The 18,096-nt window shown below is 37.3% G+C and overlaps 1 protein-coding gene across 4 annotated transcripts in view; it reads left to right on the top strand.

Annotated features, from left to right (window-relative positions):
- Nucleotides 1-15,840, top strand: part of LOC110452435 (ankyrin repeat domain-containing protein 50-like) — a 198,611-nt gene extending 182,771 nt beyond the window's left edge. For all 4 annotated transcript variants that reach the window (XM_021500964.1, XM_021500968.1, XM_021500966.1 and 1 more), the window contains one exon: nt 14,182-15,840. In XM_021500964.1, the coding sequence (XP_021356639.1) occupies nt 14,182-15,807 (1,626 nt within the window). In that variant the 3' untranslated portion in view covers nt 15,808-15,840. The remainder of the gene's footprint in view (nt 1-14,181) is intronic.
- The last annotated feature ends 2,256 nt before the right edge of the window (nt 15,841-18,096 follow it).

Genomic DNA, 18,096 nt, shown 5'->3' with positions numbered 1-18,096 from the left:
CTAACTTATATTTCATGGATCTTTAAAGGGAATTGTATGCATAGTGGGGTCTTTTTGTGTAACCAAGCTCCACTTTTCCATATTACCTCTGTATAGAGACGTTAAAATGTCACCTATCTTGGGACAGTCAAGTGTCATCGGATACACTCAATTAGCATCTAAATTTAGTTTAAATTCAATACTTATAGTAATTCAATGTCAATCCATTCATCACTTGAGTTACCAAGGCGATTGAATGCGGTCAATGAACAGCCACCTGATCTGATTGTCGTTGTGGGACTTTCTCATCTTGACTTCAGTGTATCATCTCCTTAACATAGACATAATGAGATACATACAGTGAATCACAGAATAATGGATTCTGGGAGGCAATCCCGAGGTCATGATGACTCTTTGCATCGTAGGTCACACTGATAGTGTGTTTAAGTGTATCATATACCCAGATCAGGCCCGATTCAGGTGGTGGATGGTCATTTATCCAGGTATCAGAAGTGCTTATTGAGAAGTTGTAAAGGCTTATAAAGTCTTTATAGACTCTGTACACCAGGTACATTTTAAGTGAGGGTTTCTATCATTTCTCCTTAGGTTTCAATCTGGTAATAAGTGGTTAACAATGAGGCATGAAATTATAGAAGGTAAAACTAATTTATAGGAATTTGTCACACTAGATTCTTGACCTAGTCGTCACAGTGGCTGGATATTGACCTAAATTTACACACAAGAATTTTGGGGAGCATATATGTACGAAGTAAATGTACAGATCAAAATCTAGTTGTTTGGAATTTTCTTATTTAAAAGTCATTTCTCCTTTTTTTCTATCAGGAAATTTTGAGATCAATCATTTTAAATTGACTTTTTTTGAAATTTTTGATATATTGACAAGACTTGTCAAGTCTCACTATTTTGGGGAAAAATTAAAACAAAGTTGTCTACTGAATTACGTACTGAACTATGGTTACCACTAAAATAAGTATTTTTACAGTAGAACATAAGACAGATGACTCGAACACAAATCACAGGTATTAGCATATCTTAAAGGGGGAGAGCTTATAACACAATCACATGTATTAGTTTAAGGTAGCACATGCCTCTAAGGGAGATGACTCTAAAACATCACAGGTATAAGCATATTTTAAAGGGAGAGAACTCGAATACAATAACATGTATTATATGTTAGGTAGCATATACCTTTAAGGGAGAAAACTCACAATCACATGTATCATGTGTTAGGTAGCATATATCCTTAAGGGAGATAGCGCTAACATAAATCACATGTATAATGTATTCTTTGATTTAAGTCATGTAACTCTAGTTCAGGAAGAAACAAATTGGTACAAGAGTCTGGTTCTAGATGTGATACGAAGATCGTAAAAATCTTGTAAGTCATTATTGCATATCTTGAGATTCGTAGGAAGTGCTGGAAACCATTAGGAATAATCTACGTCTTTGAATTCTAGATTGTTTTCAGTCTTCCTTCATCAAGTAATAGCTCACCTGTATGCTATTGGTTAAACTCATAACAAGTACGACGGAGGAAATGAAAGAATCATGTCGGAGAGTAAAACTCACAGGAACTGTCAGTAACGTGATGTCATCATGTTAGAGGCAGGTCTGGATTATTTCTGGTGTACATCACTGTTATTAGACGTTCTTGTTATGTTTGGTAGATGCCATCGTAACTTATGTACCTTTCTGCTAGGAATTAGGCCAACTAGAAAAAAAAATCTGTTTCTTGTTAATGTTTTTTTGTATGAATGTTGAATTGTTATGCAATCACATCTGGTAAAATGCTTAGGTTTTCTTCATTAACTCATTCACCCCTGTAGACACTTCTGAACTCTTCCAATTCAAAGGTTGGAATAGTTCATTATTAAATTTCAGGGGTGAATGAGTGAACGACATTGAAAAAAATGATTCTCAAAATGATATGTTTTACCTGACCAGTGTATGCTATAGTTTGTCAGATATTTTGATCAAAAACATAAATTATTTGGCCTGGCCATATATATTTTCAAAAAGTAATGTGTATTTGAAGACAGGTTCTCTTGGATGATCATAAGCGCAAAACGTTCCTTTGCAACATACCTGGAGCGCTGCGTCTCGACATCCTTACAAATTAGGGAGTTATTTTCTCTCTCACTTAACCACTAGATTGTTCCTACTGTGGTCTGGTATACAATTGGTACAGAAACAGCGTCGGTCCGAAGCATTTTTATAAAACTTTTGTATCATGTTATAAAATTGTTCCCGGTATCAGGACCATAACACAGCATTTAAACAATCATAATATCTAACACATGTTTCCTTGCCCCGTATAAATCAATTTTTGTAAATTTCTCCATGCTTTTCAGCTTTTATAATGGCTTTACTTGCTCATAATGTTCCCATTAGGTTTTTAGTTGTTGTTTTTTTTGTGTGGAAAGAATTTGGTGTTCAGAAATTATTTAAAAAAAATTGGTGCTAGAACCAGCGTCATCAAGGTAAACAAATTCAGGACTAAATATAAACCACATGATAACGACTCTATTTAAGTAAATACAAAAATAATCTGATGGTTCCTTGTGGTATCGGCGTAAACCAAATAATTATTGTATGATCTAGAAACCTGTATAAAAACCTTTTCTTCTATTTGGTTCACATTTTGCATTCCTACTTAATAGCTGTTGGATAGCACGCCACGCAAAATCCGGTCTAGTATCCCAGGCGAAAATATTGGTTTCCCTGTTTTTTGCTTCGGCAGGTTTGGCTGTACGAAATATTTTCATCATATTTTGATTTGGTTGGATTTTCAAATTATTGGTACGGTATATCCTGGTAAGTAGGGTAATATTTTATATCTGTTCTACTTATAAAATTTATATCATAATGAAATTTCTTTAAAATTTGGGTCAGAATGTTTATTCATGCACATATACAATGACAAAAAGGTTGGGAAAAGTACAATGTATATGATGTGACCTACTTTGCTAACTAAACTGCTGATCATGCATAAATGTTTTGTGACAAGTATGCAGATATGGATATTTATAATACTCCGACCTGTATTTAGATTTAGGGCAGTCTCCAAGAGGTCTAACCACAGCAAGGGGCGAGTTTGACAGTCTCTACCGATATTTAGGTTTCCGGGCCAAGGGTTAATCCTTTCACCACTGTAGACCGTAATGGACTCATCCATATCAATGCATGAAAGAGTCTACTAAAGTTAAATAGGGGTTAAAGGGTTAAATGATTTGAAGGCTGAAATAGCCTGGCTGACTGCCATTCTATTAAAGATACCGTTTCAAAATTATTGGACCTAGTTTTGAAATTATCACTGATGTGAAAATGTCATTGTTGTTGTTTGTTTTGTGTAAGAATGAACAAAATGTAGGTCAAGGGTTTAGAGTATCGTTCTCACCTGCTACAATAGGAACAAATTAACACTAAAGGGAACAATTCATGTTACCTATAAATACTTCACATACATATTGCTATAAATATTCAAGAATTCGTTTATTCAATATCGAGATTCTTACGAAATGAAATTTGAGGATTTGGAAACGTTTTATTCATAAATCAATTCTAATGTTAAAAACGTACTGTTGTATAACGTGCTGTATATTACAGATTGATCTTAACATATTACATGTTATCAACAAACGATTTGATACAATTGTCCGCTAATCTAGAGCAGGGCCCATTGAATTGGTCTACAATAGCTATCAAGGTTTTATTTACATTAGCAGAGCACATTTTATTTTTCAACAATAACCCTTTCCTGATCATTGTAATCATCCGATAGACTGACAGTCATGTGACCCTCCGGCTGTTTGTGTTGGGGTCAGAGGTCGTGGTATTGGAGTCGGAGGTGATAATTTGTTATTTGGGTAGAGCAAGATTTGCATTGTGTTGCCATTTAAATATAATGATTTTTCTTCGGCATATTGGCCGTGAGTAATAAAACGCCAACATCTGGCATTTTTTTTTTACAAAAGAAGATAATTTAGGACCGTCTTGACAAACATTAAATGTTCAAATCAATTATATGATGATTAGACCAGGTTTCATGTAGCACTTATTTTTTTAGAAAGTACCACAGTATTTAAATGGAAGACAATTTAACGTAATATTACGAAGAGCAGAGCAAAGAGCAGTATTAATTAGGACCTTGGAGCTGAAGAGATAATGGGCCGATTCCAGCCCACGTCTTTCCCCTATCGCTATGACTATTTTTACGGATGAGTGTTATAGATGCTTTGACTTTACTTACAGAGAAAGCGTGTTAATTCTTCCCTGTCGTTCTTTAAAGATAAAAACCAGCTATCACCTCATTCTGTTTCTTATCGCCTTTATTGCTTTGTAAGGGTCGTTTGATTCCGTAACCATCAGCCCAAGGCCACCTGATGTACCTCTCTTGAGTGCTTCAAAACCAAAATGTTGGCATAAATGAATGTTTTTTTCAACCCTTTTACCACTGTAGGCTTCAATGGACTCATCCACATCAATGCATGGTAGAGTCTACAAAAGTTACATAGGGGTGAAAGGGTTGAGGCATTTGCAGATCGCTAAATACTGGAGTCCCTACTTGTTCTGTGGAAACACTCCCCTTGACTGATATTTCCGTGTTTAATGTAAATATATTGGAGGTATCATTGAAATCTGTAACTAAATGAGGAACTGCCAGAAAGGAGAAAAGAGATTGCACGGTAATTGTCTGATGTGAAGTTTGTGACTTGCTGAAAAGTGGATTCTTCAAGAAAAATTAGTTTGGGGGTGGGGGGTAAGAGGGGAGGAAGGTGGGGGTAAATGTTTACCATTGCTTATATCAACACACTTGCTGTGAAATAATCTATCACAGAGGATATCATTTGGGTAGTGCTTATAGCAAGTGTGGGTGAATCCTGCAAAGTTTATGTGACAGTTTGACCTTGGTATTCATGTAGTTTTTGAAGGTCAAGTGTCATTTTTGCATATGAATGTTATTTGAAGGTCAAGTGTAAAAGGAGGACTGTGGAAGTCTAGTCTATATTGTTAACTGTGACCTAGATCAGAGCTTTGCATAACTCACTATTATACGGAGGACAGTGAGATCTGAATCATTCGAGTGCTTGTTTCCAGGGCCACAATTCACTTGAGATTCTTAAATGCAACTTTATACACTTGTATCTTTTAACTAATCTGTTAAAAAATTACGTAATATTCTGAACTGCTTACCGAAATAAATAAATGAATAATGAGATTGGATTTGAAACCTGTAGCCTGAATGATTTTCCCATGCCCCTGTTATCTCTGTTGTCAGTCGATTATTGTCTCTGTAAACAGGAGCGCTAATCTCCGCCCAGTATTTACACGAGTTGAATGGTTTATCACCATGTACAGGTCTGATACCAGTCAAATGATAACTAGAGGCTGGAATCATACAGACTGGATATCATATAATGTAAATATATCCTAATCGGCACGTTCAGGTCAAAAGCAGGATGTAAAGTATTGACAAAGGAAACACAATTTATGGACAGAGTAAACAAAAGGGTAAAGACCAACACAACTGACCACACTATGGGGTGGTCAAGGACATGGGGGGGGGGGGGAAATCTGCATGTAATGGGAAGTGTGGTGGTATTGGTATAATGTTTTCAGGGCTTTTACAACTGCATGTACAAAAGCAAATGCTACTGGGTATACATAGTTAAGTGATAATTGAATCACTTGGTATAGGAGAGTGCGTTGTGCTATAAAACAATATTGCTTATTAGAGGAAGAGATTGTATAGTCATAAAACCACCCTGTAACATAACGCCCTCGAAGTAAGTGCCAAGCCAAGTAACCCTTCTACTGGAGACTCTGACCCACATCCTAATAGGAAAGATAGTGGAGTTCGTTATGTTTACATGTACTTAATTTGTCAATTGGCAACGCTGGACGACACCTGTTTATATTGATAATCACTGTTGGTTGAGAAATATAAATATGCTGACATTTTCAGACTCGAAATTATCAATGGATTGTGTTTCATCAATTATGGAAAATATGTTTATCTATAGGTCAAGTTATTGAAGTTTGACTGCATCATCAAGTCATGGTTGCACCTACTGTTAATAAGCTATAAATATCAGATTGCATTAATTATTCATAAAGTACATTGTAATACCAAACTGCAGATTGAAGGTACTGAATGGTAAATTATCTATAAGGCAAGTTAAACAGATTTTCTGCCTGTCTGTCACGTTAAATAGAATGAGACCTTTGTCTTAACATCCGTACCATGGAGACTTGTTTCCAAAAAAAGTCTTGGATACAAGACATCTGCATCACTGCGACAGTTTTGTATAAAAAATAAAACATTTAAAACACTCCTTGAATGTTGGAACCACCAGGTAAGTGGTGGCTGGATTAAGAACAGGCTTGAGTGTAAATCATTCTTGTCCCTCTTGTATACTTGTGATGGCTCAGTTACGTTACGCTAAATTGAATTGTACAGTAAACGTCCTTGAGATGTTCGTGAATATTTATGGAGTTGATGAGAGCTTGGTGTTCTGTTGTACTGAAGTAAGAAACTAATATGCTCTAGCTACCGTGGCTGAGATGTTGTACTGCTCTACAATGCTACATATTTATAGGATTGTCTGATATTGCTGCCAACATAAGATAACACAGATTCCTTCTCGACAATGTTGATGACTGCATGCTGACTGTTATATATATTTATATATACCCAATAACTGCATAATATTTTTTTATACATATATGTATCCTTAACTCTTTCACCCCTGAAATTTCATAATGAACTTTTCCAAACTTTGAATTGGAGAGGTTCATATGTCTCTTCAGGGGTGAATGAGTTAAGGACGTATATGCTACCATGACATTTATACCTCCTTTTTAGAAGAGTTCCAAATTAAAACTTTTTATTTTTAATTGAACTTTCAGTTGAACTTTATTATTAAGTTATAAAGTACACATGGAATCATGTGTTGATAAAGACTTTAATAACACTGAATAACTTGGTGATGCTGTTAAGACGAAATCAAACGGATATAACTGCAACAAGAATTCAAGTTTAATATCTAAGGAAGCATATAGCCTTAATTTTTCTGACTGATCTTCATTTGAATTTAAAAGTTCTTTCAGACGTTTTGTAACAAAATTGGAAGTGGATAAATTTGTTGAGTGGCACATTAATACGTGTGATTGTTTTGTACATTTGTATACACACGTAGCCCTGGAAGTGTAATTGGCCTGATGTTTATGTGGAAGCTGGTGATAGATTGCTCTTGTAATAGGAATAAGTTATATACTGACATGGCAGCTATAGACGGGTAGTGTTTGTTGTATATATGGGGCAGACAGATCCTGGAATGGGTGCTGTGTACTCAACATTCTTTGTAATGCTGTACATAATTAACTTACTTCCAGACAAATCTTTTCATTATGTTATAGCGATGGATGTACATCATGCAGTGTTATTTTGAGTCATAGCTAGCACATGAAGATACAATTCGTTGTGACGTACATCATTCTCTATGTTAAATGGTACAGCAACAGAAATAGGACTATACAATATACATTGTCTTTTATAACATAGAATGTTCGTTTCTCTCCACATGCAAGTAAAATAGGTTATGACTTATTGTGAGTCATATGGTTAGTTTTCAGCACTATTTCCTAAAATATTTTACTAATCTTCAAAGTTTTCATGCAGTGCCTGTGACATAGTCTTCAAAAAGAACTGCTTCCTTTTCATCTCATTTCAAGATTGTTTTCTTTTTATTTGTAAGTGAAGAACATTTGCATTTCAAACCCTTACAATCTTTTTACAATGATTTGATCTTAATATAAACGAAAATATTCAAGACACAATTTGTGTTGGCTTTGTTAAGAAAGAAATCCTAGATTTACTGGAGGGACTGCATTCCTCCTCTGTTGAGTTATTGTGCATGAACAGAGCCTCCAGGGTTTTGGCATAGAAAGACATTTTTCTTTTACATATTTGCCCTCTTTTCATCACAACACAGAAACTTATGCTAATGAAGATACAGTTAGTCACTAAGCTTACTGAAGATTTCTTCTTTTTGAGATTCTAACTTTTTCCATCATTGATTTCAATTCCTCTACGTTTTATTTTACTGTTCTTTATGATTTTATCAGTTAAAGTTTGAAGACTTGAGATAATATAATCTTCGGGAAGATATCCCAACAGATTTCAACTATAAAAAGGGTTGGCCAGCTGGCGCAGTGGATAACGTACTCGCCTTTAACATAAGGGGTGGGGGTTCAATTCCCCGATAGGACGTCAAAAGGTTAATGGAGTCACCTGCCCGACCTCACGGTTTTAATCTCTGGGTTCTCCGTTTCCTCACACATTAAGTAAGACCTTGTGTGCTATGATAAACATTCAGGACAACAATAACTTGTTTCATAATTGCTGTGAAATAAATTGTTTATTTATAACTATTTACCAGCGAAAAATAACCTTATTATACAGAATGGTCAAGTGAGCGAGATGAGAGTAGTTTTGTATGCACCAACATCAAAACTGTATGTCACAGCAACGAACATACCGCAACCATATTGATTATTCATATTTCAGAAAAAATCAATTTCGTAACCTTTCCGTACTTTAATTTCGCGAGGAAGTTAATCAATGTTTATGAACTTGAGTGTTTTTATCTTCTAATGGAATTTGTACAAATTTTTTCTTCAGTAGATGCTTGTACTTGAATTCAGGATTTTTTGCGAGAATGAACATCATGTGAAATAACCGCGAAATAACAATGGTCTACGGTATACTTGTAGTGCTTGGTGAGACTTTTTGGCAAAGTAACGTTTATTTATTTATGTTCTGTAAAGCTATCTGTTGTTATGGTGTATTTCTCCGACCTACAGCCAGCACTGCATGCCCTGATGCTGGCTCTGATTGGCAGTGGCAGCAATTCTGACAGCTTGGGCCACTACAATTTCTGGTCAGTTTCTGGTCAGCAAATTATTGTGTCTACTATCTCTTGTCAGGGATTTTTAGTTGGCATTTAGCATTTTCAGAAACGAAATAACTTTCCCCCTGAATTTAGAAAGTCAAAACACATGTCAAGTTGGCATTTGCTTTCAAACACAAGACTCAAAGCTCATTTTGGGGGAGTCAAATTACACATACTCTCAAGCATCTACTGAAAGACTTGCCTCCGCTCAAATTAAGAACTTTCATCTGTAGGGTCCAGTATGAAGCTGATGGGGAAATAATTAATTAAAATTGAAAATAAAAATTAAACTAAAGTGCAGTTAGGGCATCAAAATATTGAACAATCTTTGGCCATTATGCTGTAAAACCCACTGAACTAGAAATTGAAGGGTCCTGGAAAAAAATTAACTTATTCATATCTCTTTACATGAAGATCAGCATCATAATTATAATGTACATGTAGGTCAGGATGGATGTTTGAGTTGAGGAGGGGTATTCAAATCGTGGGATGAGTTAGAGGTAACCATTTCCTCGGTACATTCTGTATTTACAGTAGTTTAATGTACTTGTTTCCCCGACTCAGAACCCCAGGCAGTCCTGTGGTTACATTGATTGGGTTTTAGTGCCAGGTAATTTGATTTTTAGTGTCCGCAATAAAATGTTAGCTGTTGAGGTGAGACAGTAATACACACCTGTGGTAATGGACAAATTGGTCAATTACTGCCTGGATGGTCAGATCTAAGTAGGGGTCAAGGTGGTCCTATTAGTCTTGGGGTCAGTCCAATACTCATCAGTGTGATTGCCTGTTTACCACAAGTGTGTATTATACTGATGTATCAGCGGTCTTTAGGGGAACTTTATTGTAGAGGAACTTTTATTGTAGGGAAACTTTATTGTAGGGAAACTTTATTGTTTCCAGGGGAACTGTATTGTACCACTGGTGAATGTAAGACACACTGGTCCATTAGTGAATGAAGCGGGGAAACTTCTTTCATCTACAACAGTTATAGCTAATGTTAGCAAACTTTCAATAGCCCTGACAAAATCTAGTGGCCCGTGGGTGTCTGGCAAGTGGAATTGCACATCCGTTAATTTCTTTGTAGTTCAAAAAATAAGTTCAGTTTTATTATGAATATGAAGCTTTGAAGTGAGTTTGAACCCATAGCTAGATCGTCAAGTCAATGCCTTTTCTCTTGTGTCGGACTCTGCTATGGCGATCTTACCTAACGCTAGCTTCTTTAGGTGTGGGAGTCACAAATGTTATTGATATTTATGATCTGTTGATATTGGGGAAAGGAATTATTATAAGCTTTATTTTGTTTTTCAATTCCTTGCATTTATTCATATTTGTACAGTACAAAATAATGTTTGTTGTCTTAATGAATTAAATACTATCAACAATAAGCAAATTTATTATTCATATTTTTGTACAGAAAAAATATGTTTGTTTTCTTAATTGAATGAAATACTATCAACAACAAGCTGCATCTGCTATCGGCCATTGACATAAAGTTCAACAGGGAAGTCTTTCTTCATACTGCGATAATCTCTAACGTAGGTTTCACTGTATAGGAAATATTGATGTAAAGAATTCTACCAAAACAAGGTGTGTATACATGTATATCAGATAAGTATAATCTGTTACCTGGTGTGTATATATATAGGCTTATGCTACTTGGACACACAATTGTCTGTGAGCTTGATTTCAATTGTGGTCTGACCTTGTTGGTGTTATTGTGGTTTAGTTAAATAGTTGTTTTGGCACTTTGTGCGACGGACCTAAGTAACTTACATTACTTATAATCTGATGTCATACAAGACTTGTCAATTTGACCTTGACTTGGTGTTGGTCAAGCACCTAGAATGGTGACAGACATGATCAGGGATATCTTAGACTTGGTATTGGTCAAGCACCTAGTATGGTCAGACATAATCAGGAATATCTTAGACTTGGTGTTGGTCAAGCACCTAGAATGGTCTGACATGACCAGGGATATCTTAGACTTGGTGTTGGTCAAGCACCTAGAATGGTCAGACATAATCAGGGATATCTTAGACTTGGTATTGGTCAAGCACCTAGAGTGGTGACAGACATGATCAGGAATATCTTAGACTTGGTATTGGTCAAGTACCTAGAATGGTCTGACATGATCAGGAATATCTTAGACTTGGCGTTGGTCAAGCACCTAGAATGGTGAGACATAATCAGGAATATCTTAGACTTGGTGTTGGTAAAGCACCTAGAATGGTGACAGACATGCCCAGGGATATCTTAGACTTGGTGTTGGTCAAGCGCCTAGAATGGTGACAGACATGACCAGCGATATCTTAGACTTGGTGTTGGTCAAGCCCCTAGAATGGTGACAGACATGACCAGCGATATCTTAGACTTGGTGTTGGTCCAGCACCTAGTATGGTCAGACATAATCAGGGATATCTTAGACTTGGTATTGGTCAAGCACCTAGAATGGTCTGACATGATCAGGAATATCTTAGACTTGGTGTTGGTCAAGCACCTAGAATGGTGACAGACATGACCAGGGATATCTTAGACTTGGTGTTGGTCAAGCACCTAGTATGGTCAGACATAATCAGGGATATCTTAGACTTGGTATTGGTCAAGCACCTAGAATGGTCAGACATGACCAGGGATATCTTAGACTTGGTATTGGTCAAGCACCCAGAAAGGTTTGTCACGAACAGGAACAGTCAGTAGTCAAGTTCCGAAAGCTTGGAGGGTAGATACTGGAATGAAAGAGGTGTCATCCCAAAATTTTACCCTCCGGGGTGAATGAGTTAATGAACAACCAGATAATTTGAAAACAAGTCCCAATAAGAAGTTCACATGTACTGGAAGGAGGTCTATATCCAGGGTTTACAGATATGTCAGTGTCCTGTTTGAAGTAACTGTGAATCTTTTATGATGTCCAGTCTGGCTGTCTGTGATAACTTCCTGTACCTATACTCCCTGGACAGGTGGGAAGGTCACATGTGAGAAGGTCGTAGGTTATAGGTCACTTGCTTCTCTAATCAGACCAGCTGATTCAGAGCGGAGATATTCCAGGTCAGATTTAGCCCGAGGCTGTACAGAGGAATACTCCCTGGACTGGGCGATAAAGTTGTCACGGTAGACCTTTAAATGTATCGGCCTGTTTTCGCTGGATAGATTGTGTCGGGAAGTAAGGTATACTTATCACAAGTGACCAGTAATTTTGAGGTGATAATGTTGACCTGTACAGCTTCGGACATGATTTTTGTTGACAGGGCAATTGTAAACTGTCATGTAAGGCCAACATTAAATAATTGTTTGTTTCCCCCTTTACTGACCCAAGTGTTAAAGCCGTAGGTAGGTAGGTATACACATAGGGTAGGCAGGATAATCAAGATGAATTAAACTTTTATAGGGAAAGCAAAATAATTCTCCTGCCTGCGTGTCCTACCTATGGCTTTAAGACTAAGAATCTTGTTGATTTCCTTCATGTATATTGTAAATGGGTAGTAAGTCTCGAGGTTGAAGTATTTACAAACAGCATGTTGAAGAGTGCTTCAGTATGATGGTCGATGGTCGGAGTAGGATTAGAGAGGAGGACCATCTCCAGTAACAGATTAGTTACAAGTCACTGACAAAACCTGTCCGACACGCCTTATAACTGAGGGCTTTGAAATGTCACAACTCTTCAGATTTAATGCTTACTCTTGAAAAATCTGTCCCAACTAGAGGTCAAGGATTTGAATTCTTATATACTTGGTGTATACAGCGTAAACCAAATATTACTCAAGCTTAGGCATATATACCATCAGATAGATGTCTGGTACAGAATTCATTCACCCCTGAAGACACATTTGAACTCCTCCATTTCAAAGGTTGGATTAGTTCATTGTGAAATTTCAGGGGTGATTGAGTTAATACCAAAAAATAGATGTCAGGTGCAGAATTTGTTAGGTTTTCCTTTTATTGTATAATATCCTTCCTGAAAAAATATATACCATTCATTTTTCAATTATTCTTCATCTTTTAAGGGAATGTGTCCTCTAAATAATTTGATATTAGCTGTGCTAGTAGAGGATAAAATGTGTAAAATGTTGTGTAGGATCATGTGGGGTAGCTAGGTTATGTGGCTTGTTGGATATTTAGGTTAAGTACCATACTGGGTATCAGTTACTTCAACCCTTATGTTTGGACTGACATTTAGATGGATATATTTAAAAAAAAGAACGGTGTTAAAATCCTGTTTGCTGGGAATGATTTAATTGTCGATAGAGTACCTATTATTGTGATGACCTGTTGCTCTCCGAATGTTGGTAAAGTCAAAACAGTGTCATAATTGAGTAAACTTCTACGGAATGTTGATCAATATTATCGCACCTTTTCGCTGTCGGTCACACCTTCGATAATAACCTCAATCAGTACAGGTATTTCACAGTCAACTTCTCAAGTACGATGAGCCCTGGGCAGTGTTAACGTTTCCGACGGTATTTGTACCCTTAGGTACACAGAAAGCTTAAGTGTATTGAGTACTCTTTCCATTCAGTTTAATATATCTATAAATATACCTACATGTATTTGTTTGCATAATGGATTACATAGCTTTATACACATATTAAAGGAAACATCATAACATGGTATTATCAATGTTTAAATTGTTTGTTTAGAATAGTCTTGAATAAATTGAAACATTTTAAAATTTGAATTCGTTAAAAAAAATATTTTCAATGCATTTGTAAAGTGTCGTTTCCACAAATGATTGGGGTTTGATTTTCAAGCTGATGTAATGGTAGAAAGAAGGTGTGGAGACACCATATATTAATATAAATAAACACACTTTGTTAAATCTGTGGTTCTTAACCCTTTCACCACTGTAGACCATAATGGACTCAACCAGATCAATGTATGGTAGAGTTTACTGAATATACATAGGGGTGAAAGGGTTAAGGTTAACACCAAATACTATCAATCTTGATTGATTCAAATTGTTCAATGTCCTAGCCAATAAATGGAAAGTGTCTATAGCCAAAATCATGAACTATTACTGTCAAAAGAATGAGTTCAACTTTGATTATACATGTATATATGAATGTATTTGGACTGTTAGTTTTAAAGTATGCATTGTCATATTTTGAAGATTTCATTTGAAAGCTACCCGAGTTAGATAAAATTCAGCCATCATAACATGGCCAATATGGGATAGATTCCGTTTTCTGACACTTGCTAATATTCATGTTTTGTTCTGCTTGTATATTTACAGGTTTGCGATACGCTGGTTAACCACTGTGCTCGTGCCAACGAGACTGACAACGATGGCCGCCATCCCCTCATTTTGGCCGCCCAAGAAGGTCACTTGGGTGTGGTCACTTGTCTTATCCAGCACATGGCACTTATTGACCACCGGTCACACGATGGAAAGACTGCATTCCGAGTGGCTGCATTTGAAGGCCACAAAGAAGTGGCCCGATATCTCATCACCATGGGAACCAACATCAGCTACAAGGACGCAGATGGTAGATCCACTCTCTACATCCTAGCTCTCGAAAACAAAGTCGACATGGTTGCCTTCATCCTAGAGATGGGTGTCGATGTAGAATGCACAGATATAGAAGGACGCACAGCTTTACACGTGGCTGCCTGGCAAGGTCATTTTGAGGTTGTAGAACTTTTACTGCGATACAACACAAACGTGAATGCCGTGGACAATGACCAGAGGACAGCTTTGCAGTCGGCTGCTTGGCAAGGTCACGACAACATAGTGCAACTTCTCCTCGAGAAGGGGGCTTCTGTAGACCACACATGTAACCAGGGGGCCACGGCTCTGTGTATCGCGGCTCAGGAGGGGCACGAAACTGTAGTCAAGGTTCTCCTCACTTACAAGGCCAACCCAAACCATGCCGATCAGTTCGGACGGACTCCAGTCAGGGTGTCGCTCAAAAGTGGACATTCCAAAGTGTGTAAAATCCTGGAGGAGTTTGGGGCCGTACTTCCCAGTAGTAGTAAAAGTCGCAGCAGTTCATCAGCGTCGAGTAATGATGCTCGACCATCATGTGTTTCTGGGCCAGTGAATGGTGTAGGGGTTGTCGTCAATGGCAACCAGCTCAACAGTTCACCCTCGGACTCTCCAGATTCCACATTTGACCGAAGGAAGTCATATGCATCTAACAATTCCTCAAAGTCATCTAGCAATCTGACATCGTCCACCAATCAGAGCTCACAGAGCGGAGCCACGACGACGACGACGGCCAATGGAGACTGTCTGACCTTCACTCAACAGTTACAACAGTGTTCGATGGCGCGGCACCGCACACGTCCAATCAGCCGTGTCCTGTCGCCCGTCAGTGAACCACAGAGTCCAGTACAATCACCACCAATGTCGCCAAACACAGAGGTGCAGAAAATTGTAGGAAACGAGCAGAAACTTTCGCCAGTGACTGAAAGGAATTTCAACATTCTTGGGCCGTCACCGGTCAAATTTCCCAACTGTAAACACAAGGAAATTAAGGCGACTATAAACATTATCACAAATCCTAATCCCGATTTGTCGGAGGAGCCAGTGTGGCTGGTCAATCATGCACATTTCCAAAACAATTTAGAAAAACTACGGTTAAAACAAAACGCTTTGACGTGTGATCAGCCGATAATGGGACAGAGTGCTTTAGAAATGCGGTCGCCAGACTCCAAACCAAAACGGAACGGAATTGTGACAAATCCCAAAATCAAAGGAGTTAACGGACAGTTTAAGAAAGTTCTAGAAAGGAATGACAAAATCATTAATGGGACAAATGGCTCGCTGATAAATAACGAGCACAACATCCCAAGTAACAATTACAAGGGGCCCCCTCGACCTAACGGCCTACCCCTGAAGAAGGAGACGCCCTTGTGACTAGCACAGCAGTACACAATCTCCTCTGTACAGGTAAGCACCAGTGCTGTCAGTTGTCAGAAATCTCTAAGTCAAATATATGTTCTCGTTAAAAAAAATCGGCAAGTTCACTCGGAACATAAATATTCGCAATAAAAAATAAATAAATTAGGCATTGGACGATTGAAGCATCATACATACCTGGTAAGTCTTATCTGAAAATTACCGTTGAACTTTTATTTTCACTTGTAAGAACATGGAAATCTTGAAATCTCAAAGTAGTCCATTATTGTCCCATGGTATTTAATAACTGTGTATTTTATACATCATTTTTGATATCATATTAATCAAAGACTTTTTTGATAACTCCACCAAATTTGGCACATACATGTATAAGGATATGGTTAAAAAGATTTCTGAACAAATTTAGGGAAAACCAACTTACAGTCTACATCCTTATAAAAATGTCTTTATTAAAAATGTTCTGACCGACTGTTTTAATGAGATTTGGCATATAGGTCCAGGAATTTGTTTTATACTTAAGATTTAAAAAAAAAAATCCTTTATCTAATCCATGTCTCATGATCCTATATATCCTGTGTGTAATATGGTTCTTGATCTGCTTCCTGATCCAGTATTAAATTGATCTGATTTAAGAATAAAAATATGAACATATTTTATTGGGTTGGTTCCTTTCAATATGGAATCTCATGTAATTTCTTTGGATTGAACGTAACCTTAACCTTTTTTTTTTTACAGAAAAATGGCTGAGGACAAGGAAAAGCCGATGTTGTTTGATCGCTGTACGGGGATTTGTGTGCGGGGATACCTAGGGGACCTGCATCACACAGGATTGACAATTTGGTCCGTGGCCTTGGGACTTCCAAGATTTATGAGTATGAACCTGGGAAACAGATCGGATCAGATCGGTAATGTTGGTCCGTCACATCTCCCGATTAGGTCATGTCTGGAGTATTACCCAAGTGCTTCGCATGGTGGAATATCTGGTTCTTGTGCAATATATATAGCCTGAAATACAAAAGACAAGGAATCAATAGACGGCTATTTAGGACCTATGCAGGATTCTGTTTTTTCTGTGTTATTTGATATTCTGCTGCCAATCTGTGTGTGACTGAAGCGGCAGAAATGGAATTTTATGCCGACATTTTCATGGTTTCTGGATTTATATGTACGTATCATTGCGACCATAAAAACACGGATATCGCATGTAGCAGATGAATTGGCTAATACGGATGTTGTCTTGAAGCATACGTATGCATGTATTGGCCGAGACCGACTAGGAGGAGAAGCCTCATTATCTGCCAGTTAAAGTGGATTACTGCGGCAGACATTACAGATAGTACTGTCCTCCATTAAGTGGTATCATCGGTACATAGCTTAAGCTTTTCGACCAGACGCAGTGCTTGTGCAATGGGTTTGACATTAGATATGGAAAGGCTTTTGAGAGCATACTCTCGTGGTCGCAAGGAATGATGCGGGGACCTTATCATTCGACTGTGAGATTACACAGAACAACCATGTTTTCAAAGACATTATGCGTTCATAAATCATCAGATAATATCAAGCGCCCCTTTTAACGTTGATACTTTCGTAATGTCTCCTGTAGATAATGTACAGTAATATAACTAAGGATGGCTTTTTATGATCATGGTGTCTGCTCCAAGTCTGTTACAGCTTATTTGCACAAATGTTGAGATTATTTTCTCTTTTGTAAATACTGAAGAATAACTGAAATATTGAATTAGAAAAAATTCCATGCCATTTGGATAGAAAGGCTTTTCTTTTGTATGTAAACTGTAGTAGACTTGGATAAGAAAGGTTCTTTACGATATGATGTCGGCTCATTAATTATGGATTGAACGGCAAACCCATACTGGTGCTCTATATATCATTCATCGCAGCTGGTGTCATATTTGCTATGCAATCCATTTTGTATATTGTTGCAAAAACATTCATTTTGGACACAAAAACGAGTTCTGTGTGGTCAAAGGGAAGTAACTCTTAGAACTTCTGGTGCAATATTTGTGTGTGTGACATGTATAGAAACTGCAGTATTACTCTGGTTCCAATAATTATCATAAAGTTTAGAAATATTTCATAGGAGATAAAATAATCTAGAAGAAGTATTCTTCCATTACTTAGAGTAATTCATTTATTCCATATATGACTTCGAATTGGTGTTTACTGGTTAGGGAATTCACTCTTGGAACAATATTCTTATTAAAGTTGGACTAAAACTATTACATGTAATTTTGCCATTATAGTTATCTTTTTTCAGGCCATGCTTTT

This window comes from Mizuhopecten yessoensis, unplaced genomic scaffold (genome assembly GCF_002113885.1).
Source record: "Mizuhopecten yessoensis strain PY_sf001 unplaced genomic scaffold, ASM211388v2 scaffold6683, whole genome shotgun sequence".
In the NCBI taxonomy this organism is placed as follows: Eukaryota; Metazoa; Mollusca; class Bivalvia; order Pectinida; family Pectinidae; genus Mizuhopecten; species Mizuhopecten yessoensis.
This window is presented reverse-complemented; position numbering and strand designations above follow the sequence as displayed.